The following is a 23,122-nucleotide window of genomic DNA, read 5'->3' as shown; positions in this document are numbered from 1 at the left end:
TATAAAATTTTTTTTTTTTTTTTTTTTTTTGTATAAAACATAATTTTATAGACATTTTAAGATTATTTTTTAAATTAAAATTAAGAGATAATTAAGCAAAAAACTATATTTTTTTCCTCCTCAAAATAAAAAGAAATATGATAAAGAAATAAAATCAAAGCCCAATCCCATTGCTCAATCGTCCTCTCCGTTAGCTTCCGCAAGGTTCCATCGCAGCGTTCACGCGCCGCCCCTTCTCCTCCTTCTCGCTCGGTGCCGCTTCTCCTTCCTCTCTCATGCCGCGTCGCAGCTCTGTTTCTCGTCTCTGATTTTTGTCGGCTGCCATCCTTTCGTATCAGGTATTAAATTGTGTATACTATAGTTTTAGAAGACCTGATTGTGAATTCATATGATATTTCTTTTGTTACTCTGTTGAGTTAATTGGTTATTTTTACTTCAAACTTCACTTAGGAATGATAGTTTTGAGATAAAAATTGTTTAATTTCGATATGCGTAGGAAGAAAACTGTTCATAAGCATGATTTTTGGAAGAAGTTAACTCAATAATTAAAATCGAGGGTTATTGATAAGAACTTAGGAAGGAAGAACTATGTGATTTTCGGCATGTAGTGTTTGTTATCAATGTTGTTTCGACCATCATAGCTATGTTGCAATTATTATGTTTTGGAAATACAATTATTGAGCTTTCACTCTGCTTGAACTGGTCTAAGTTACCCAATTGTTTCCTCCTAGGAAGATGGTCCACCATTTTGGAGTATACTTCCTTGTACGACCGAACCGTCCTCCTATGACTTTTCAAATGCCTCTAGATATAGTTTGTTATAATATAACATGACTTCCATTGAGCCATATTGTGGTCCTCATAAAGCTTGATCTGTAGTTATCCTAGTAAGTGCTAGTGATAAGCTTGGATGGGCAAGATTTAGTCTCAACGATGTATACTTTCAGCCTCCAACCTTGTAGGATAGCTTCAAAAAGGTTACTTTCATTGATTATGATAGATAGACAAGAGTTTAGGTGCTTATTAGAGAACAAGGCTCCTGCTTGAATCCTTATTGTTGCTTTGATAACATTGGAGGATTGAGGTGTTGCCACATGTTGCTGAATGGATGCTAATATGAGTATAACTCAACGGTAATTGATATCACATCTACCCCTTTTCTTGAGGTCAAAGGTTCATTTCTCCGTACCTGCAACATTTGTTGTACTAAAAAAAAAGTTGTTGGGTGGCTGGTTGTTTTTCAGTATCCATGAGATAACGGCAAGGGCAAATGAACCTAAAAGTATAAGCTGATAGGTTACACTAAAATTTAATCTTTTATTCATATTCCTTAACAATCCTCTTCATTGTGGGCTTGGAAATTAGTTCGAGGGCCAACGAGTGCTTAACAATATTAATTGAATGGAATTAATGTTATAGTGATTTGAATATATGACTTGCTGCTCAAAATTATGTTAAATAACTATTGAACCCAAAATCTTTTCATTATAGATAGTTTTATCTTTTGTTCGTAGTTTGAATTTAGAAGTTATAATCTTATGTTCATATTTTGAATATAGAAAGTTTAATTTTTTGTTCATATTTTGAATGACCAATTGTAGTTATTTGTGTGGTACATGGGTGGGTTTCTCGTCTTCTAATTAACTTGTATATTAAGTGTTGGTTTGGTTATCCCATATTTTTATAATCTTAATTGATGAATCATCCTGTAACCTGTTAGGAATTTGGGAAGTTTCTTGGGGAACTGTAATTTTATACAAGTCCCGAAGGCTTTCATTTGTATAATTTTTTTTAATCTTTCCCTCTTATCATATTGAATGTTACATCTATGTGATATCAAGTAAATTATGATAAGCAATTTCCTCACTAGTCATATTAATGCCATTATCACATGGATTTTTGGGCAGATAAGGATTAAAATTTGAGAGGAGAGAGCAAAGGCATGGCCCCTAGATTGCTAATTCAGCGGTTAACACCATTCTTGGTGGCACGTATTCGAGAGAATCAGAGGCTTCTTAGCTCTTCTGTTTCAGCTCATCAAGAAGCATCTTCTTTGTTGGCATCTCCATCTCCATCTTCATCTGGGCCTATTGATACCATTCAAATGACTGATAATTGCATTCGGGTATTCTATACATATAATGTTATCCTTTTTTGTACAAGTACCATATGGTATAACTTAGGAATTCTTCATCCATTTCACTGTCATCCTCTAGTTTTAGTTCTTGATTTTGGACTATTCTCTTATTGTGCACCATTTGGGACTATAGTTTCTGGGTTTAGGATGCTAATCCCTTATTGTGCTGTTTGGATTCTTGAAATTTGAGTAAAGCATTTGAATTTTGAGCATTTCTCTTGTTACCACTTCAGCCTATATTGGGGTTCATAGAACGGTTTTGATTTACTTTTTTGCTTACTCTTGACATACCTTGTAGAGAATGAAAGAATTGCAAGCGCCAAAGGAAGAAAAGATGCTTCGCTTGAGTGTAGAAACTGGGGGATGTTCTGGATTTCAATATGTTTTCGATTTGGATGACAAAACCAATCCTGATGATAGGTTCAACAATTATTATCCTCTTAAAGACTGTCACTGGTTTGATTTTACTTCCTATTTTTTTTTTTTTTACTCTTCTCTCTTTTCATATTTGCAGGGTGTATGAGAAGGAGGGAGTTCGATTGGTTGTCGATAATATCTCATACGATTTTGTAAAAGGAGCAACAATTGATTATGTCGAGGAGCTGATTCGTTCTGCTTTTGTTGTAAGTGAAACTTATCTCTCATTATTGCTGGCTCACCACTTTTTCTTAGATTTGTTTATTATTTTCATACCAGTGTGTAGACCATTGCAAATTATAGTTCTATGACATCTATTCAATCAATGGAGTCACGATAAAGAAATTGAAATACTGAAAAACCAACTTCCATTAATGTCATACTTAGAATATCTATCATTTGACTGTTGCATCATGCCGTTTACAGAGTCTCTTTCCCTTCATAATTACTGTTTGGTGTCCAGAGTATTATTTACGTTGAGAAGTATACTGAGAGGTGCGAATCCTTCAGCCCTGGGCTGGGAAACACTCCATACGGTAGATCCCTACCTGAAAAGACACACCATGTCCACTCTCATCTCTCCTTCCCCATATGTATGCGCCTCGACTTCTAACTGTTGGAGTTGGCATTCTCCATTTTACCTTTGAAAATATGTGAACTATAGGGGTATAACATAGAAATGAAAATTTACTGTGTGAACAAAGGAAGTAGATACCGTAGAATTTCTAGGAATTTTCTATAACAACTACTGCTAGCATATGTTGTCTTCTTTGTGCTTTCCCTTTCGGGCTTTCCCTTTCGGGCTTTCCCTCAAGGCTTTTAAAACGCGTCTGCTAGGGAGAGGTTCCACACCCTTATAAAGGGTGTTTCGTTCTTATCCTCAACCGATGTAGGATCTCACAATCCACCTTTCTTCGGATCCCAGCGTCCTCGCTAGCACTCGTTCCTTTCTCCAATCTATGTGAGATCCCCAATCCACCTCCTTTGGGGCCTAGTGTCCTTGCTAACAAACCGCCTCGTGTCCACCCCCCTTCGGGGCTCAGCCTCCTCGATGGCACATATGTCTAGCTCTGATACCATTTGTAACAACTCAAGCCCACCGTTAATAGATATTGTTCTCTTTGGGCTTTCCCTTTCAGGCTTCCCCTCGAGGTTTTTAAAACACGTATACTAGGGAGAGGTTTCCACACCCTTCGGTGTTTCGTTCTTCTCCCCAACTGATGTGGGATCTCACATTTTTCCTCTAAGCATCATCTATAATCTATAAAAAATAAAGTGATGTACCCTTGAGCAGTAATACGCCCTACAAGCCACATTTTACCCAAAAGTTTCCTATGCAATCTTAGATATCCCATCATAATAGAATAAGTAGTATTGCAGAAGTTGAATTCTTGTATTACGTGCAGGTGAGTACAAATCCAAGTGCCGTTGGTGGGTGTAGTTGTAAAAGTTCTTTCATGGTCAAACAATAATCACCTCAAAGCTTCCTTCCTATAAGGCATAGAAGTAGTTATCAAAACCTGAAGGTATGATGAGTATGTTTATCACTTGGTTGCTTCTGATAATAAGGCCATTTTATATTTTCATGTACATCTTCCACTTCTTTATCATCTGAGAACTTCAATCATTATTGCAGCGTTAAGCAAAAAATAACCTTATTGATTGTAATCGTCCTTGATCTAAAACTTTCCTCTTGTTCTGAGGATGAGTCGGCAATAATTTATTACATTGTGAAAATAGAAAATGTTCTGGATATTGGATTCATCTACTGGAAAAATCATTCCCAATTTTGTTACCACTTATAATTGTCCTATGGCCATTAGTATCACTATATTTGGGGGATAAATGACTGTATATTCTTATTTTATTCAAGAATCTTAATTAAACCCATTGTTTCTTAGAAGCTTATTAATAGAGCATTTAGTTGCTAGCATCATAGCTTCAAATCTTATATGGGTAAAATTTGGAGCAATCCTTTTACTCCAAAAGCATCAAAATGTATTTTTACCTTTACCTTCATTAAAGGTTTGTCAATATTGTAATTGTTAAGAATCCCGATCCCACATTTATCTCTATTACAAGGTATGTTAATACGATGGATGTTGAATTTCTACTATTGAACAATCAATTTAGATTTCTAATGATAGGAGGTGCGGGAGCTTGTCGTTGACAATTGAATTTCTATCGTTTCTTCCGTGTACTCTTCCTAGGCATTGACTTGAGTATTTGAGTCATTAAGCAAATATTGACATTGGTATGTTTTTTTTTTCTATACATCAACAATGATTTGTTTTGCAAGGACAGAGAAATTTATTAGGTCCTCTGATATGAAAAGAACGTGCCCTAAGGTCTGAATTTATGGACAACAAAGGTGCAAGCCATGATGGCAAAGCACATGCTGCAAAACAAAATAGTATCACATAATGAAGTTACATTAGAACTTTCACTTTCTCATTTGGTAAAAATGGGAACTTTATGGTAAGCCCGTGATATAAATATTGATATTATATCATGAAAATGATTTATATTATCATAAAAGATGATATCATTTCAAGCAATATACGCTGTTCTAGGTTAATTTTGAATATTATAAACATATAATGAATACTTGGAAGATATTGTGAGATTATTTGGAATACCTGGTTCAATATGCCATTATTATTACATGTTGTATGGACCTTCAAATGGCATGCCTTTGCTTCTCACGATTAGATTAGCAAAAAAGTGACCAAATTTCAATGCCTAATTGATTTACTAAACTATATTCTCTTCTCTCATGTAGTGAAATGATTATTTTTAAGCATTCTCGAGCCTTTTTTCTTGCAAGCTTATTAGACATCAAATCATAAACTTAGCTCTTGTTTGATGGCTGGTCTAAGACACAAAATCAAAAGCTTAACTCGTGTCTTTTGTAAGTGCTTTTTCTTCTACAGCTTCTGTCGCACATTGTGATGGCGTCGGTGCATGTGTTTGTAGAATACACCGGAGCTGAGTTTAACGACGTCAAAATTTGTGAGGTTCCCATTAACCCAAATTTAGAAGAGTTTCACTTTCTTTCATCGTTTTCTATTGACTTTGATAGCTACCGTTCTTTCACTATTGGAGTTTCCAACGTTTCATGAGGCTCCCTTGTGCTGCCATAAAAAAGGTAATTAAATCTCCACCAACATATATATACGTACTTTTCACTCTTGTTCATGTTGGTGGTCTTAATAGTGCACATTGAATCTTAAGGTAAATGTGAGGGTTTTTTTTAGTAGGATGTTAGATCAAGCACGGGTTGAGTATCGAACTTGATTACGTGCATCAATTGATTATATTAGGCTTTTTTTTTGTTTTCCTCACGTCAATCACACAAACTTCTTATCCACTCTCATTCGATTATAGTTGATTATAGTGGAAAGCAAGTATAACTCGAGTTTAAAGAATTTACAAACCTCTAGAAATCAAAACTCGTGATACAAAAATAGCCACATAAACACGTAGGATTTGGTCAATGAGGAGTGGAAATAGTAGGATAATTATTATTTTTTAGGCATAAAACTTTGAGAGGGGGCCCTTTCCCATTAATTCATTGATTTTCCCTCGTAATAGGGCTAGCTTTGCTGGGTAGTTCCCTTGTTAAATTAATATTTTATTCCACTTACCATGAACATGAACATGAGTATGAATATGCTTATGATGATGTCAAATCTTACCGCCCTTTTGCTTCTGATAGCCAAAAACAAAGACAGGATTTGCCCCACCACCACCACTTCCCTATTAGTTTAATACATATCCCCATGTGACCCTCACATACTTCAATCATAAGTCTTAGTTTTAGGTGAAGAATTTTGAAAAGATAAGTGTTTTTTAGTGAAGAATTCGACCATTTAAACCTACTTGTAAAGAAAACGTTAATGAAATCTTTTGTTTAGTTAAGTAATGAATGTTATGTATGAGACTCCTGTTCTAAGGGCCGTAAAACCTGTGCTTAGGTGCAAGAAATCACTTTATATTGCATTATACTTTCGTAAAAAATGATGATTTTGGAGAACTGTATTTTTGTGTTACTTCCGAGTATGATTTTTTTAAAATAGTATAGGACAAAAATCTATCATGCATGGGAAATAGGAGATCATGTTTTTCCCTTGCCCTTGAATGATAGAACTTTTAGATAATCTTTGCATTTATAGTCAATCAACACGTTTGCAAACCTATTATTCTATATGATAATCACCATATGGTATTTCCACTATGACATCAATTCTCGTTATTTTTTCGAGCTCCCATGTTAGTTGTGACTTCAACTTTGAGTATGATGAATGAACTAAACTTGTAATTAAAGGTTCTCTCCAAAAGTTTATTTTGGAGTACGCGTCTGTAACGATAAGAGTTTAAATCACAGAAAGTATTTTCGAATAACATAAAATGAGAGATTAGTACTGAATGATATTTAGTAATAAAATGATAACATGTGGTAGTGAGGAAATATCAAATCATGATGATTATCCATTTGAATATACATTTGAATATAGGGTTTAAAATGAATTGATACCAATTGTATGCAATTTGGCAATGAGGTGCAAAGAGATTGGGAGGGGACCTTCAAACAGCATTTTTCCCCAACTCACTAAGTAGGCCCATCAAAATCACCTATATCACTTCAAGAACCACTTTCTAGAATTTTTTTTTTTTTTAAAAAAATTCTTCTTTATAATTTATAAATGTTATTTATTAATTCTCGAATTTCATTTTAAAGTAGGTCATGCACACTTTCGCTATGTGTATAAAGCTTTTTTTTTTAAGTGCAAGACTAACATAAGTCAGAACGCTATCATAGACTTTTTACAACGTTTCAATGAATGTTTCTAACTTGTCAAAAAGATGGTAAAACAAAAATGGCCAACTAGATGAATAGGATCAACCTTCAGATGATTATGTTGGTGTCTAGACATCGTAAATATGATCGAGTATTGTAAAAATGTTATTAGTGTGGTATCTGATTTTAAAATGATCGAGATCAATTATTTAGGCTCATAAACATGACCTAAAAAAAGAAACTCCTATCCTATAACCAAAAAGTACATTATCTCCACGAACAAAAGAAAATGGTATCTTGTCCCAAAAATACTTGATTGGTGCCTACACCCAACTCGAGGAAAAGGTCAGAGTTATTTGTGTTCATGAGTTGGGGTTCAGTCGGATTAAGATATTTTTTAGACTCAACTCAATTGTTTGTAATATATATTTTTTCCAACCCGAATAGTTTTATTAAATAATGAATCGAACTCAATTATAAAATATTGAGTCGGGCTGGGTCGGGTTCCTCAAGTCATTATTCAATTTTCTTGTAATAAAAGTAAAATGGTAATAGGTAAAATATTTATTTGTTTTCAAACCATAAATAATAATTATGAAATTGATAATCTAACCCAAACGGTATCAAATGGGTTGGGTCGATTCAATTTTTTAGGTTACCGAGTCTTTTGAACACTCGTACCCCTAGTTGTATAAAAATTATTTCGTTTCTAAAAACAATTTAACCAATCTTAGGCATATAGAAGCACATGATAACACAACGGTCTAATTATCTCGAGTAATTTATCAATTTAATTTAGATCATTTTTTTGGAATATTTAAATTAAGATAAAAAATTGAATATTTAAAATGGCAAGAATTAAAGTGAAAAGTCGTTTAAGCCTAGTCGAACCAATGAAAAGCTATTTGGAGACATCGAGTTGAGCACGAGGGAGGTGGCTAGGTGCAAGTCACGACGGGAGGGAGTGTATGTATGTGAGACCCGAGTAAAGTAGGAATACATAAATGAACCGAGATTACATTTGAATAAAAGAGGTTCGGGAGATAAGATGATTAAGAAAGGCTTAAAGAAAATGAAGTCACTGTCTATTCTAACAAGGTGCACTTTCTTTTTCGGTGGCTCAATCATAAGAACTTCATGATTAAGTGTTTTACTTGGAGCAATTCTATATTGGATGATCTCTTAAAATTTTTTCTGGGATGCATGTGAGTCCGAGCAAAGCATGTTGGAAGGAATCGTGTTGGTATGTGGGAATAGTTTTCACACTTAAGAAGTGAGAAGTAGGTAACGTGATCATGTCGTAAGAAAATGTCGAGGCCATCAAATATCGAATCCAGATTTCGAATCATGATCCAAATCCTGGACATGAGGCGTTATAGCGTATGTCAGGTGTCACGATTGTACTTTTTCAACTGTATAACGTCATGATCTTGACACACTCACGACCAGCCTTAAGGAGAACCCAAGACTCATTTTTATTTTTTGCCTTGGTTTTATGGCTTCACCTGACATTAGGTGAGATTTGCCTTTGCTCATTAAACATTACTTGTGCGGAATCTAAACTTGTTCGACTATACACGCCACCTACACATGCATGTTCAGTCATCTACGACACAACTGACTTGCCTCTACATTAGGCCAAGTGATACGACTCGACCTTGCCTTTACTCGAGATCAAGATCTCTCGTGTGCAACGTCACATCCCATCATCTCATCTTGGTTCCCAATTAACATGGTCCATATGTCATGCCATCGAGAATGGGTCCACGTGTCGTTCATAATCTCAGGACATTCCGAACATCCATCCATCCGAGTTCAATCGAGGCATTGGTCCTCCGTGCCCATGTCATGTTATTTACGAATACCTTACCAAATAACAGGTGCAAAATCCAACTTTTGACACTCAGGCTAAGGTGCAATTCTGGTACACCCGTGGCGTCCGATACTGTTCTTGAAAGACCCATTTCAAAGGAAGTCGCTCGAGCCACTTGTCTCACAATACTCGCCTTCACTATGACACACGCATATGCCACAAGGTATTTCGCTTAGGCCATAGGGCCCAAGGGTGGTGAAGAGATGACACCATGGCTCCAACTATAGTATATTTTAAGTCATTTTTAATACTCATCCGGTAAACTGTCATTTTGGCAAACAGTCATATGGTATCGTGGAGCATTGGAGAGCATTCATATTTCATATGGACAGACTTGACTCTAGAACTGCATTCCCAAATTCCCTCCAAATCTCTGACTTTCGAGGTTAAGGTCCAAGTCCCTACTTGACTCTTTAACAAGTCTATCTCTTACAATCTTGTCTACTCATTGCCTTTCACTTACTTATGTCTCGTCTTCTCTTCAATGCTCACTTTGTATAGTATGTTAGATGATGCACCGTTCTCCTCAGTCGCATCATGACACTCGTCTAGGCCCTTATGTGGTCGACTGAGGGCACACGTGTTTGAGTCGATGCTGTAGGAGCAGACTGAAGCACATACTGGGCTAGTTCGTGGGCTGGTGATGCTAGTTTGGTTCCAAATCTAAGGCTCGAGTGATTACGCTTCCAAGGTTGTGGTTCGATTTTCAAACCTAAGACTTGGATCTTAGCTAATTTTGAACCTAGTTTCTTTCTCTTTCTTTCTTTTTTTCTTTATATGATTTTTCATCTTCCTTTCAATCGTTTCTCAACCACTCTTTGATAGTGGATCCGTGACGATATCTTGCTAAAACAACAAAGAACAATAAAGTATTTTCTCTTTGACACAAGTAGAGAAGATTATAATAAAAATTAAGACAGATCCAAAAGGAAGAAATTGAAAATAAACTTTACTAGTAATGACTTCTTTAAACGACGTTATTCCTTAACGGTCGTGTTAGATTTTATTCGTGCACGACGTTGAGTCGATGTGGTTGGACCGTTTTGAACAAATTGGATGCCAAAAAGAATTGGGAAGGAAGAACCTTTTTAAGTTATATTCATATATATATATATATATATATATTTTTTGAAGTCAAAAAGATTGTGAATGAAACCAACTTTAGTTAGGAATTGGGAAGGGAGATTGTTATATTATTGGATTCTCGAAGAAGAAATGGTCAACGCTCTCTCCAACTGATTACGTCAGCATCCACGTCATCTCTCTTTCTCTCTCCCAATCCTACTTAACCCCTTCTATCTCCATCCCTTCCTTCCATTCCACAAATCAAACTCTCCTCTCTCCGTCCTCCTCCTCCGCCACCTCACCATGCACGCCTTCTCCTCCGCCACCCTCGAAGCCTCTCTTTGCCACCTCCCTGCCCCCGACCTCGCCATGTCGCCACCACTTCTTGCATCCTTCCCTCATTTCATATCTTCCCACTCCTCCTCCTTCTCCTCGCTCCTCGCGAGCGACCTGGTCCCGATGCTAGAGTCACCGGGGCTCTTACCCTCAGAGCTCAGTTATAGTTGTAGTAGTGGACCTTGTAGTAGCTACGGGTCTCCGACATCAAAACCTCAACGGAGTATGAGACACAGACCAAACGTTCAGATTTCAACGTTGTTTGACTTAGAAAGTTCCGTGAGAAGGGCTTACAGCTTCAATGATTTGCAGGTGAGTTATATGCCTCATATTTATTAGCAAATATAATCCATATGGATTAGGTTCATTCTTTAATAAGTCAAATCTAAAAAATATTTCAATTCAACTCAACCCAACCTAACCCACGAGATGACAGGGAAGAACAGAAATGGCAAGCTCGAGTGAAAGCAGTTTGATAATAGAAGGAATGAGTACCAAAGCATGTCGGTATAGCCCCGAAGAAAAAAGACAAAGAATCGAGAAGTATAAAACCAAGAGAAATCAGAGGAATTTTAATAAGAAAATTAAGGTATTTATCTTTTTTAATTAATTATCAAAAAGAAAAAAAAAATATTTTGTACATGAACATAATTTAGAAAAAGAAGAACCCACGAGAAAATTCATTTAAATAATTGTAAAATATTGGTGGAGTTAAAAATGATTGTGGATAGGATTACTATTCATATGTAGCTACCACCAGTGTTCTTTATTTTTCTTTTTTTTTTCTTTTTTAATAAAGTTGTTTAAAAAACTAAAATACTTTACAATTTTTTTTATTTAATTATAATTTCAATCTCTCGAGAACATGTTTGTGTCGTTAATGAACTTTAAAATAATCTAATCTGTATCTTATATGTGAGATCTCACATTGGTCGGAGAGGGCCTTATAAGGGTATGAAAACCTCTCCATAATAGACGTGTTTTAAAATCGTGAGTTGATAGCGATATGTAACAGGATAAAACAGACAATATCTACTGGCGGTGGGCTGAAAGCTGTTATATTATAAGGCCGTTAATTTTCGTGTTTTGTTTTTTTATTATATTATATTACATTATCTCTAGTTAGTTCAATTATGGGTTGAAAAATGATCAGTTGTTAACTGATTGAATGCTCGGGAGTTTGGTAGTATGAATGCAGGAAGACATTGGCGGATAGTAGAAGGCGAATAAGAGGGAGGTTTGCGAGAAATGAAGAAGTTGAGAATAGTAACTCGACCAGCTCGCCGACAGAGACATGGAGCTGCTACGACAATGCCACGGCGGAGGAAGTCGGCCAAGACGATGGCTCATGGATCACCTTTCTTGATTCCTACTCGGTTAATTTTATTCCTTGATTTTTACTATTTACATTTATACCCTCTCGATTCTACCATAAAAACAAAACTTTTTCTCTCTTTAGGTTCGACAATTAAACAGAAGAAAAGAAATCGAGCAATCGACCGTTAAGATGATAGGAATACCTTATCCGACTTTGTAAATTAAATTCCACGGTTGAATGAATTGTCGTACGAACGTACATATTTGTAACATTGAGTAGTATAATTTCAGCAACTCGATTGCTTATATTATTTAAATGTGATGTGAACTTAAAACTATCGAAATATTTGTTCTAATTTTTAAATGTTTGGAAGTTTTTTTTATTTTTTTTTAAATGATGTAATCTCTCGATTAAACATATATTATTTGGTCGAATTGGTCGGTTGAAAAAGGTACAGGAGCTAGTGAGCTTAGAGATGTCCACGACAAGTGGGGCTATGTACTAGAAACATCCACGAAGTGGTAACAGAATTCTCGAAGAATTTTTCTCTATTATTATTCTTATAAAAGTAGTCGTTAAAAAAAAAAACATTTTAATGTATACTTTTCATTGCTAATTGGGGTTAATTCAGTTATGTTATTAGAAATTTAAATCGAATCACCTTTTTTATAAATTATTATTTGTCGATCAAATCATTTCACCTCTAATAATAAACAAAATATAAAATTAGTCCGAAGACATGAAATTTATTGAAATTTGAATATTCATTTCCCTCTTATATAAACTTGGAACAAGAATTTAGATTAGAGAATTGGGCAGGGACGGGGACAAACATATAATTCTCGTCCCTAACCCCATTTATCTAAAGGGGAGAAATATCTCCCCACTCACTCCTCATTCCTCGTCTAAGCGGGGAATCTCTACCCCATTTCGGGTGGGTCCCACGGGACTTCTGCCCCGCAGATTAAATGGACATCTCTACTATTTACTGAGTACTCTTATACTCACACATAATACGTTTTTTTTAAGATGGTTTTGTGTCTACACGACACGTGCATGTGGGACAAAGATAGATTAGAGTCTAGTGCTAGGTTCTAGACTTTTTTTTTTTTTTCTTTTTAACTATTTTATGAATATTTTAATATAAAACGAGACGAGATTTTAAAATATTTATTGAGAATATTTTTCTCGTTACCTTACTTATTTTAGAAGCGATTCTTAATGATCGGATGTAAAAAAAACTTCATTATGATTATATTACCTATTATATGTTACCACATATATTATTTTTCTGAAAATGAACGGACAAAAATGGTAAACTTTGCAAATTTGGTAAAGTATCGGGATATTTACACGACTTTTTAAAAATAAGAGTATGATTTGCAAAATAAGTAAATTAAATAAATTTAATTTGTAATTATTATATATAATTAGTGGAAAATAAATTTTTAAAAAGGAAAAAGAAAAAAAAAAGCATATAAAAAAGATATGAATGAAAAGAAAGTCCTTATAGTTGAGAAACAAACAGGAAAGGGCAAAGTGGTGATGAACATATCTTCAACACTTTGAAATATAAGTGCCCTTTCATTTTCATTGCCTAACTCAACACCATAATATCTATACTCGATTCACTTCTTTCTCGAACCTTTTACTTTCAATTGTGTATTTAATAGTTTAATGAAACGAAAATCTTTTAGATATCTTGAGCTTCTGTACTCTAAATGTCGAGCTAGAACGAGAGTTACTGTAGATCAGGGTATAGATATCTCGAACGTCCGTGCTCTAAAATTAACTTTTTGAATGCATTTAAAACGAGATTATAAATATCAAAATTGTATTTTAGATTGGAGAAATGTTGTGAATTTTGTATGTACGTCATTTTTTAACCTAAAAATTTATTACGAGAGGTAAATAGTCGGTAAACTATAAAATATCTTTACGTGGGAATTGCTTCCTTCCTTCTTTCAATTTTAATTCCCGTAAAATTTTTCATTTATTTTTTTATAGATCAGGGTATGAATATCGTAATGTTGAATATAAAAACTAAAAGCTCAAATTTCAATATGACAACACAGTGTACTTTAATTTTTCACACCCTTATAAAATATGTTTAATTATTTTCTTCAACCAGTGTGGGATCTCACAGTTTTTATAATAAGAATCGAGTGAGACAGAGCAAGATTGAGGATGTTAAGTATATTCTTATTCTCAACCCCGTTTAGCTAACGTAGAGAAATATTTTCTCGCTGTCTTCCTTATTTTCCATTTAAACGGAAATTCTCACACATGGTTCGAGAGTGCAGTCTCATGGGTTAGCAAGCTAGAGTTGTTTATGTTAGTGCAAGTATGTGGGTAATGAAGGTAGCCTTCCGACGATATAAAAGTGGCATGGTTTGGTTCAAATTTGTTTGCTTTTGGGAAGTTGATCGACAATTCAACCCACTTGGAGAGGGATATGAAGTAAAATAGCGACGTTCCACGTAAACAAATTGTATGCTAAGGCTCAACCTTGGGGCCAAACTGATGATATTCACAACTATTTGTACAGTGACAGTCCAAAAAAAAAAAAAAGAAAGAAAGATCGACCCACCATCTTGACGGCTATAGAACTTGAGCTCGGCTTGACTACTCTCATAAAAACGATTGTAGCTATCAGTTTGCGTGTCACTTTCTCGACTTGATCTATCGAGACAACCTTTATTTTTTCTCTTGTTGATTGTCCAATCAATTGTCTTTCATTTTCATGGTTGATATATTTTGCTTGGCCTATGATTGACGATCTCCCTCCACAATCACGCATCAGACTATAGATCGTCTCTCGATGCATTGACATTGTCCTGCATCGTTGGTTGTCTCTGTCTCTTCCTCGTATTTGCCTTCAATTAGATTATGTTGTTGTCCTTAATATAATTTAAATTTGAAATACTAAAAGTATTACTTCTTAAACTTGAGTGATCATGCAACAGTAGTCTACCGCTAATAAATATTGTCTTATTTGGTCTTGGTCTTTCCCTTTTGGGTTTCCCCTCAAAGTTTCTAAAACGTGTCTACTAAGAGGCTTTCACACTTTAAAGTCTAACTTTCTTGCTGACACACACTCAGTGTCTGACTCTAATACCAACTTTCTTGTTGACACCACTCCGTGTCTAACTCTAATACCAACTTTCTTGCTGACACCACTCCGTGTTTAACTCTAATACCAACTTTCTTGCTGACACCACTGCGTGTCTAACTCTGATACCATTTGATATAGTAAAAGAATGAAGTTGACTTGAATTAAGCAACAAAGAACCATATCCTTCAATAATATTCACTAAAATTAGAGAACTAAAAGATGTTCCAAGTATTATACTGTTTCCACAGTAATATACTCTGCCAGCTTCAAAAATATTGTTGAGTTAAAGAAATGCTAGACTCACCCATTTCCATTTAACTTTATCAGAAATCCATCAACAACAACTCTACTCTCCACTCTTACTCCGATTTCTGCTTCGATGATCTCCTCGGGCGAGAAGTCCTCAACCCACTTGTAAGCCTTCCCACAAATTTCAGAATCTCGTCGATTATGATCACGGGCAATGCCACCGCCAGAACCAAGAGCCATTCGTTCAACGACAGCGGGACAATGCCAAAGATCTTGGCGAGGAATGGCACGTACAGAATCAAGAAATGCAAGCCGAACGAAACAGACATGGCGAGGAGGAGCCAAGGGTTAACCCAAGGGGGCATTGTCAACAAGCTTCCATCCTCGGAGAGGGCATTAAGGGAATTAAACATCTCTATGGCTACCAAGACGGAGAGAGACAGGGTTGATGCTTTGATCTTGCCTGAGCGGAAGTAATCGCATGGATCCGAATCAAAGCTGAAGACTTCATCCCCAGCTGTGAAGGGCGACACCGAAAACCCGTCCCAAGATGAGCACTGACCCCAGTTAGCGAGCTGAGAGTAAGAGACCAGACTGTGGCCATCTCCAGACAGGTCGATGCCTAAGAATGATGCATGTGTATACCAAATAATAAATACTCCTACAGTTGCTACCCCTACGTAAAGTCCAATCACCTGAGCATCAAATGAAGCTAGGAAATTAGATTTTCATCTCATTAGGAAGTTATATAGTTAGCTAAAGGAAGCGAAGGGGTGCAAAAAAATACCAAATAGCGGAACAAAATCCAGGCTGTGATCAACGAGTCGTCGCTCTTTCTTGGCGGTTTCTTCATTATATCGTTATCAGGTGGATTAAATCCCAACGCAGTTGCCGGGGGTCCGTCTGTAACGAGATTAACCCAGAGAAGCTGAACAGGGATCATCCCCTCGGGGATACCCAGTGCTGCTGTCAAAAATATAGATGCAACTTCACCAATATTTGAGGAAATCATGTACCTACAATCAGTTGAAACCGTTTAAACATTCCTGAAATCGTGAGATATTGATATTTGATGGCAGTAACATAAATGACCAACAGCTATGGCCAATGACCAGAATATTATCAACGAAAATGGATGAATGGTTGCTCAAGTAGAGGAAAAACCTGATAAAAGCCTTCATATTGTCGTAAATGGACCTGCCTTCACCAACTGCTGCAACTATTGTACTAAAATTGTCATCTGCAAGAACCATGTCGGAGGCTTCCTTTGCAACCTGGAAAAATAAATTCCATTCGAGCGCAGACGCAAACCCGTTTAAAAATGATCAGTGGTACTTCATAATTGTAAACATGAATGTATAACACATCCAACAACTTATTTTGAAGTAAGTACCTCGGTACCAGCAATGCCCATCGCAATCCCGATATCGGCCAGCTTCAAGGCAGGCGCATCATTGACTCCATCACCGGTCATTGCAACAACTTCACCGTCTTCCTTGAGCAATCTCACTATCTCTTGTTTATGTCTTGGTTCAGCCCTTGAGAAAAGAAGTCCTCCATCTTGTCTTAAATGAAGTTTTTGACCCTCCCGATTCATTGCCATGAACTCTTTTCCAGTTAAACTTCTGGAATTTATAGCTTCATGTTTTCCAAATACGCCTATTTCTCGACATATAGCTTCAGCTGTATTCTGGTTGTCCCCTGTGATAACCATGACACGAATACCAGCAGCTTTGCAGTCTTCAATTGCTTGATGAACCTCTTTTCGAGGAGGATCCTATCAAAACAAATGGCGACACGAACTTAAGTCAATTGAAAAACTATACAAATATCCAAAATAAATAAATGAAAAGGCATAGACACCGAGCGACTCACCCTTAACCCAACAAAGCCCGCAAAGATAAGATTACTTTCGATTGTGGAGTATTTGGACGGGTCAAGTAGAAGCTGGTGTGCTGGATGTTCTTCATCACCGTTATTATAAGAGGAAAATTCTGGAAGATCTTCCTTGTATGCAAAACCTAAACACCTTAATGCACTTGATGACATCTCACGCAAATAATCTAAGAGGTATCTCTTCGAATCTGAGTCCAACTTCACTATAGTTCCATCAAGCAGTTGAATAAATGAACTCCGATCCAAAAGGTTTTCAACAGCACCCTGCCACAGTTCAGTCAAGCACCATCTTAAACAATGATAATTAACATATCACAATTAGAAGATAAATGGGATATAATAAGCAGTAAAGAAAGTAAAAAGAAAGAAATGTATGATTACAGTTACACGAATTACTAAATAATACAGAATTTTTTTTTTCGAAGTAAACAAAATACAGAAATTAACCACCAAGGCTTAAAACGTGACAAATTAAGATCACAAGGCTGATAGATATCAAGCTTTACAACCTCCCAATTTAAGTAGCAATGAAAATAAAATTTATCACCAAATAAAACATAAATAATGAGATTATCAGAAGATACCTTCACGAGTAATGATTTCTTCCCTGAGCTAGAAGTTGTAATAACTCCCATGGATTTACGGTCTCGGTCAAACTCTAGAGTAGCAATGCGTTGCTCGTTCTTATTCCAAGCGTGGCAGCATCCTTGTTAATCACATTCCCATGTTAAAAACATGTCAGCATAAAGATGCATAAGAAAGAAAATGGGTCAATAATATCAGTCAAGAACTTACGCAGCACATCCCCATTAATGTCAGCTGAACTTGAGTCATATCCTTCAGGAAGCCCCATCTTTTCCACAAGAACCTAAACATGCAGATAAAATGCATCAGTAACAAAGCTACATAAGATGCACGACACGTTTATTTGTTGGCATTCACCCTTGCCTTCATTTTCAGCATCATTACTAAGTGTCTCAACAACGTTCCTTTTCTTACTTTATCAACATTCAGACAATAGAACTAGCAAAAAGAAATTTATCAAACATTACGGGCTACAACAACCTCCCCTTCACTAATATTACCAAAACAAATCTATCAGTGGTCACTTAAAGAAGACTTCTAGTTTCCTAGTCTTTACAGCTTTCATCTTTGGCCATGTGTTTAGCAAACTATTATTTTGTCCAATCTGGCAGGGGATTTTCAACTGTAAAAGTCAAAAAGTGACATAAAATCGTTACATCAAAAGATCATGAGATTATTCGATCACCCACCTTCAATGCTGCTTCAGTAGGCATTCCATTTGCAACAAAATGATGGCCAGATTTTTCAACACCTGCATCATTACAGACAGCAGTAATCTTTGCCAACATTTGCAGATTAGCATCCAGTTGACCTCCAAGCCAACCAATTATCTTTCCATCTAAAGGATCATATGTAGTCCCCTCCACATCAAAAGCTCGCAGAGTGCCAACACGAGAACCAAGGGCCACAATTTTCGCCACAGCCATCTGATTAGTTGTTAGAGTACCGGTTTTATCAGAACATATCACAGTTGTACAGCCAAGTGTTTCAACACTGGGAAGCTTCCGAACAAGGGCATTCTTTTGAGCCATCTTTCGAGTGCCAAGTGCCAAGCATGTTGTTATGACCGCAGGCAAACCTTCTGGAATTGCAGCTACAGCCAATGCCACAGCAATCTCAAAGTAATATGTACATTTCTCAAATGAGAACTTGAAATTTGCAGGCCACCCATCAACATATTCCCAAGTGAGGAAGTATTTGACATTAATAAGCCAAACTAGAGCACAGATCACTCCAATTATTGCTGTTAGAAGCTCTCCAAACTCATTCAACTTTTTCTTCAATGGCGTATCATCTTCACTCTGGGATGCTTCTTGTATCTGAGCATGCACCTGTCCTAGTTCAGTGTTCATTCCTATTTGGGTAACAACGCAAATACAATTTCCATTGACAACTGTTGTCCCTGCAAAAACCATACACTTTTTCCCTTGTATATCGGTATCTTCTGGCACTGCCTTAGCAGTCTTGCTCACCGCTTCACTCTCGCCTGTCAAGGAACCTTGCTCAACCCGAAAAGTTGAGCTGATTAAACGCAATACTCGCATGTCAGCAGGCACCTTATCCCCAACTCTGAGTTCTACTATATCACCGGGAACAAGATCTTTTGCAACAATCGAAACTCGTTTACCATTTCGTATTACTGAAGCCTGTTCAGACTGGATTTCTTTAAGGGCTTCCAATGCTTTCTCAGCATTGTTCTCTTGCCAAATGCCAACAATGGCATTGACGATCAGTATCAAGAAAATAACTAGAGGCTCCACAAATGCGGTGATCTCCATCTCACCTCCTTCCTCGCCATCATACCACGCAAGAACAAAAGATACAACTGCTGCAGCTAATAGAATCCTAACTAGTGTGTCATTAAATTGTTCCAAAATAAGTTTCAAGATTGAGGTACCTTCATGCTTCTCCAATTCATTGAAACCATAGATCTTTCTCTTGTTCTCAACCTCTTCAGAAGATAATCCGAGATCTGGATTCACTTGGTACTTCTCTACGCATTCTTGAACATCCCTTGCCCAGGCAGGGTACGTCTCTTTCTTCGAAGATGTAGCAGCAAAAATGTCTTTCTTCCCGTAGTTTTCCCCCCCTCTACCCATTTAGATTAGCAAACACGTTGGACGGATACAGAAATCCAATAGAAAAATCAATTTCTCCTGCAGATCACGAAGAAGAAGAAGAAGAAGAAGAGGATAATTTAGACAAAATCCAACGCACAACAACATTAAAACAAAATTATATAACAAAAGCCCCAAAACTACGAAATCAAACACTCGAGCCTCAGTTTAATCCACTAAGAATTCACGATACGCGAGTAAAAATCAATCACTAACACAAAAATGAAACAAAACAAAACAAAACAAAACCAAAAAATCACCCACTGCAATTATCCTACACAAGCCAAATTGAAGAATTAAGCAAAATCGTTCAAATTCAAACAGATCCGTAAGAAACAACAATATCCTCGCGTCTCCAAACCTCCTCGACAAGCAAAGAGGATCAAAACATCAAATCAAAGAAAATCGATAGAAAACAAAACCAAAATCAACACTCAACCCAATCATTTCTCTCAAAACCACATAGCATAGGTACCAAAATTCCAGGATCTTTGACGAGCAAAGGCTTCCGCTTCTCCCTCTAAACTGGAATAGACTGAATGAGAGCGTAGAGAGAGAGAGAGAGAGAGAATCAAAACCAACGTGACGCTTCCAGTGACGACGAACTGGACAACAACAAACCGTGGAACGGAACTGATAATAGGTTAAATAAGGAGCGATTCAACAGCATAATCTCCTGCATCCGGTAGTATTAACAACGAACAGATATCCGATCATGTTCTGCCACGTGTTGAAATCTGGTGGTGTTAGGAGTGATGTGTGGTGTGAAGGTACACGATAAGAAAAACGGGATCCCGCATGGAATTCGTTTTATCGTTATTAAAATAAGTGGCACGAAGCTTCGTACTTGTTTCTCTTCGGAATACCAAACTTGGGATTTGGAAAAGGAACTTTCCTATTATGCCCCTATACTTTAATCAAATTTAAATAGAGATCTTAATTTTAGTACCCACCTCTAAGGCTCGAACTCGGACGGAATTCTCGAAAAATGTAGATGACCTAAGTAACATTTTTTTCTTGTGAAATATATTAATTTATTCGGTTTTTATTTTTCAATACTAAAATAATTATTTTTTTAAAAAAATAATAAATAAAAAATATTACCCGGGTAATTAGATCCTCACAAATTCACAGCAGGAATCCCGGTCTCCACAAAAATAAATGAAAATTTGGCTAAGATAAGGAATAAAATAGGGCTTCCTTGTCCCGGCACGCTCATGACCATCTCGAGTTTCATTTTTTTTTTAGTAATTTATTTGAAATACCAAATAATTATATATCTCCTTCCATCCATTTTTATATAATTTTTTTTTTTTTTGGCTTTTTTAAAGAATTATTTTTCAAATTTTTATTTTTATTATTACATATAGGCCTCAGGTCTAGAAACTGAACCAAACTTTGAACCTTAGCTTCGGTCACCCAATCATCCGAACCACAAACCTGGAATCAAGCATGCAGCGTACGACCCAATCCAATGTTGGCTCAAGCCCACATCTCTGTCTGGTCGGTTCACATGCATATGCCACAGTCTAACTTTGTCCTACCTGCTCTAGCTACCTGTGCACGCGTCCAATAGTCTCAACAATACTCGATTCATAGCCCATCAGCTCACACTTAGCCCAAAATGTAGAACCAACCTGGACGACCCATGAACCAGCTTCATGAGCAACTAGCCTATTCATGAGCAACTAGCCTATTCACCTCACCTAACTCCAACTCTATTGCCTACCATGAAAAGTATGGAAGTATGATGTACATCTTTAAGATACAATACTTCATGCATGGGGTATGTCATGAGCACAAGATACTTCCCCAGTATGTTTTGTATAAACGCGTATCTATGATATGATTCGTGTTCCTTCCTTTCTATTAATTTTTGGCAGCATGAGCCTACGTTAGTCCATAGTCAGGTCTAGGGTGTATGTATACGAGCTCACCTAATGGGTTCATGTGCGTGAACCATGTGTAGAAAAAGTAGAATCCAAGCTGTATAATGAAATTCGAACTATCGATCTTTGAAATGATAATTAAATTAAGTTCAAATTTACTCGAAAAAGGAGGAGTTATTGCTTGCAAGGAAAGTGGAATGGCCAAAGATTACATAGGTGTCGTGTTGGTACACGACAAGGTGAAGGAAAGAAGGAAATACAAGAAAATTAAAACGGCATCGTTTCACATGTTCTTTTCTAATTACTTTTTTTTTGTTCTTTTTCTTTTTTACATTTTTGGCACAAATTTCTGCATTATCAAATGTCATCTTCAACTCTTAAATGTAAAAATTAATTTTACAATAAATAAATAATAATAATAATAAAACTCTCTTTTAAAGTCTAATTGACTTTGATGTTGTTCTTTTTTTTCTTATTTATTGATAATTATTTAATTTCATTAATATCGTTTACAATTTTGATTTCTTTTTTTCTTTCTTGAAAATTATATTTGAAAATTAGAATTAGAGCTCAACAACTGGATCATTCCCTAAATCAGTAAAGGTGGAACTTTCATCATCTAACACCTCCCCTCGAACAAAGCATGCCTTCCCTTAATCGAGGATTGACTCTTTTGGAGTCTTAGTCATATTTTACTGCCTTCTTACTTTCAAGGAGGCTCGACTCCTTTTTCTTTTTGGAGTCCTTTGTTCGACATTTGAGAATTTACCAATCTATTGGCACGACTAAGTTTATAGCATGACTCTGATACCATGTTAGACGAACACGACTCTCTCCATTGGTTTGAGGCATTTTGGGGAAACCCAGAGCAAAGCCATGAGAGCTTAGACTCAAAGTGGACAATACCATATCATTATGGAGAGTCGTGTTCGTCGATATGTGTTTTCTATGAAAGTTGTGAAAATATAAGAAAATTAGAAAAGATCTAAGAACTAATCGGATTTTGAAAAATTTATTATGTAGGCGAGCAACGACTGCCATGTGTCAAGCAACGGTTGGAGAAACACATCTGCTTCCTACGGAGACGCACATCAGTTGACTCAATCCGATCGTCTTACTCGACTCGTCAACCCATGCACGACCTAATTCAATACCTGACTTAGTCCTACCCCATCTCTCCTAGTGCACCATGTGTAGCACAATAGGTGCACTCACACCACCCAAACATGCGCGTGTAGCCACGTGTATTCCTCCCCTTTTGTGCATGTGTGTTCGTTTTTCACTTGTTTGACCTCAATTTAATAGTTTTTCACTTAGTTTTGAT

At 36.5% G+C, this 23,122-nt stretch overlaps 3 protein-coding genes across 8 annotated transcripts; 2 read left to right on the top strand and 1 right to left on the bottom strand.

The window, feature by feature from the left end:
• Positions 1–146: 146 nt before the first annotated feature.
• On the top strand, positions 147–5,653 carry LOC111464825 (iron-sulfur assembly protein IscA-like 2, mitochondrial). Of its 5 annotated transcripts, none has more exons than XR_002714096.1 (6): positions 147–338; positions 1,908–2,125; positions 2,436–2,557; positions 2,652–2,760; positions 3,961–4,080; positions 5,488–5,653. XR_002714096.1 is itself a non-coding variant. In XM_023109076.1 (5 exons), the coding sequence occupies exons 2-5, from the start codon at positions 1,943–1,945 to the stop codon at positions 4,024–4,026; spliced, it is 480 nt and encodes a 159-aa protein (XP_022964844.1). In that variant the 5' UTR covers positions 148–338; positions 1,908–1,942; the 3' UTR covers positions 4,027–4,352. The 5 variants fall into 5 exon arrangements, 1 of the variants encoding a protein (XP_022964844.1); XR_002714097.1 differs by having other exon boundaries at positions 5,471–5,653; XR_002714094.1 differs by lacking the exon at positions 5,488–5,653 and adding an exon at positions 4,859–5,239.
• Positions 5,654–10,568: 4,915 nt separating this feature from the next.
• Positions 10,569–12,201, top strand: LOC111464822 (zinc finger protein CONSTANS-LIKE 5-like). The gene is made up of 4 exons (XM_023109072.1): positions 10,569–10,941; positions 11,066–11,218; positions 11,817–12,005; positions 12,089–12,201. Exons 1-4 carry the CDS (start codon positions 10,597–10,599, stop codon positions 12,164–12,166), a joined length of 765 nt encoding a protein of 254 aa, XP_022964840.1. The 5' UTR covers positions 10,569–10,596; the 3' UTR covers positions 12,167–12,201.
• A 3,022-nt stretch (positions 12,202–15,223) lies between these two features.
• Positions 15,224–20,539, bottom strand: LOC111464819 (calcium-transporting ATPase 1, endoplasmic reticulum-type-like). 2 transcript variants are annotated; one of them, XM_023109070.1, is made up of 9 exons: positions 20,349–20,539; positions 18,482–19,948; positions 18,003–18,075; positions 17,792–17,913; positions 17,187–17,471; positions 16,705–17,088; positions 16,476–16,585; positions 16,099–16,327; positions 15,224–16,006 (listed from the first exon to the last, which is right to left on the bottom strand). In XM_023109070.1, exons 2-9 carry the CDS (start codon positions 19,889–19,891, stop codon positions 15,422–15,424), a joined length of 3,198 nt encoding a protein of 1,065 aa, XP_022964838.1. In that variant the 5' UTR covers positions 19,892–19,948; positions 20,349–20,539; the 3' UTR covers positions 15,224–15,421. The 2 variants fall into 2 exon arrangements, with proteins under 2 accessions (XP_022964838.1, XP_022964837.1); XM_023109069.1 differs by having other exon boundaries at positions 20,385–20,539.
• Between the last annotated feature and the right edge of the window lie 2,583 nt (positions 20,540–23,122).

This window comes from Cucurbita moschata, unplaced genomic scaffold, assembly GCF_002738365.1.
Source record: "Cucurbita moschata cultivar Rifu unplaced genomic scaffold, Cmos_1.0 Cmo_Scf00031, whole genome shotgun sequence".
NCBI classification, from domain to species: Eukaryota; Viridiplantae; Streptophyta; class Magnoliopsida; order Cucurbitales; family Cucurbitaceae; genus Cucurbita; species Cucurbita moschata.
Note: the sequence above shows the minus strand (reverse complement) of the source record. Positions and strands in the feature narration are given on the sequence as shown.

Excerpts from the sequence above, each read along its gene's own strand:
- LOC111464825 (XM_023109076.1), top strand. The coding sequence starts at position 1,943 with ATGGCCCCTAGATTGCTAATTCAGCGGTTAACACCATTCTTGGTGGCA. Across the intron at positions 2,126-2,435 it reads TGACTGATAATTGCATTCGG|AGAATGAAAGAATTGCAAGC; the intron begins GTATTCTATACA and ends CATACCTTGTAG. Across the intron at positions 2,558-2,651 it reads AAAACCAATCCTGATGATAG|GGTGTATGAGAAGGAGGGAG; the intron begins GTTCAACAATTA and ends TCATATTTGCAG.
- LOC111464822 (XM_023109072.1), top strand. The coding sequence starts at position 10,597 with ATGCACGCCTTCTCCTCCGCCACCCTCGAAGCCTCTCTTTGCCACCTC. Across the intron at positions 10,942-11,065 it reads ACAGCTTCAATGATTTGCAG|GGAAGAACAGAAATGGCAAG; the intron begins GTGAGTTATATG and ends ACGAGATGACAG. Across the intron at positions 12,006-12,088 it reads CCTTTCTTGATTCCTACTCG|GTTCGACAATTAAACAGAAG; the intron begins GTTAATTTTATT and ends TTCTCTCTTTAG.
- LOC111464819 (XM_023109070.1), bottom strand. The coding sequence starts at position 19,891 with ATGGGTAGAGGGGGGGAAAACTACGGGAAGAAAGACATTTTTGCTGCT. Across the intron at positions 16,328-16,475 it reads AATATGAAGGCTTTTATCAG|GTACATGATTTCCTCAAATA; the intron begins GTTTTTCCTCTA and ends AACTGATTGTAG. Across the intron at positions 16,007-16,098 it reads GGATTTTGTTCCGCTATTTG|GTGATTGGACTTTACGTAGG; the intron begins GTATTTTTTTGC and ends TTTGATGCTCAG.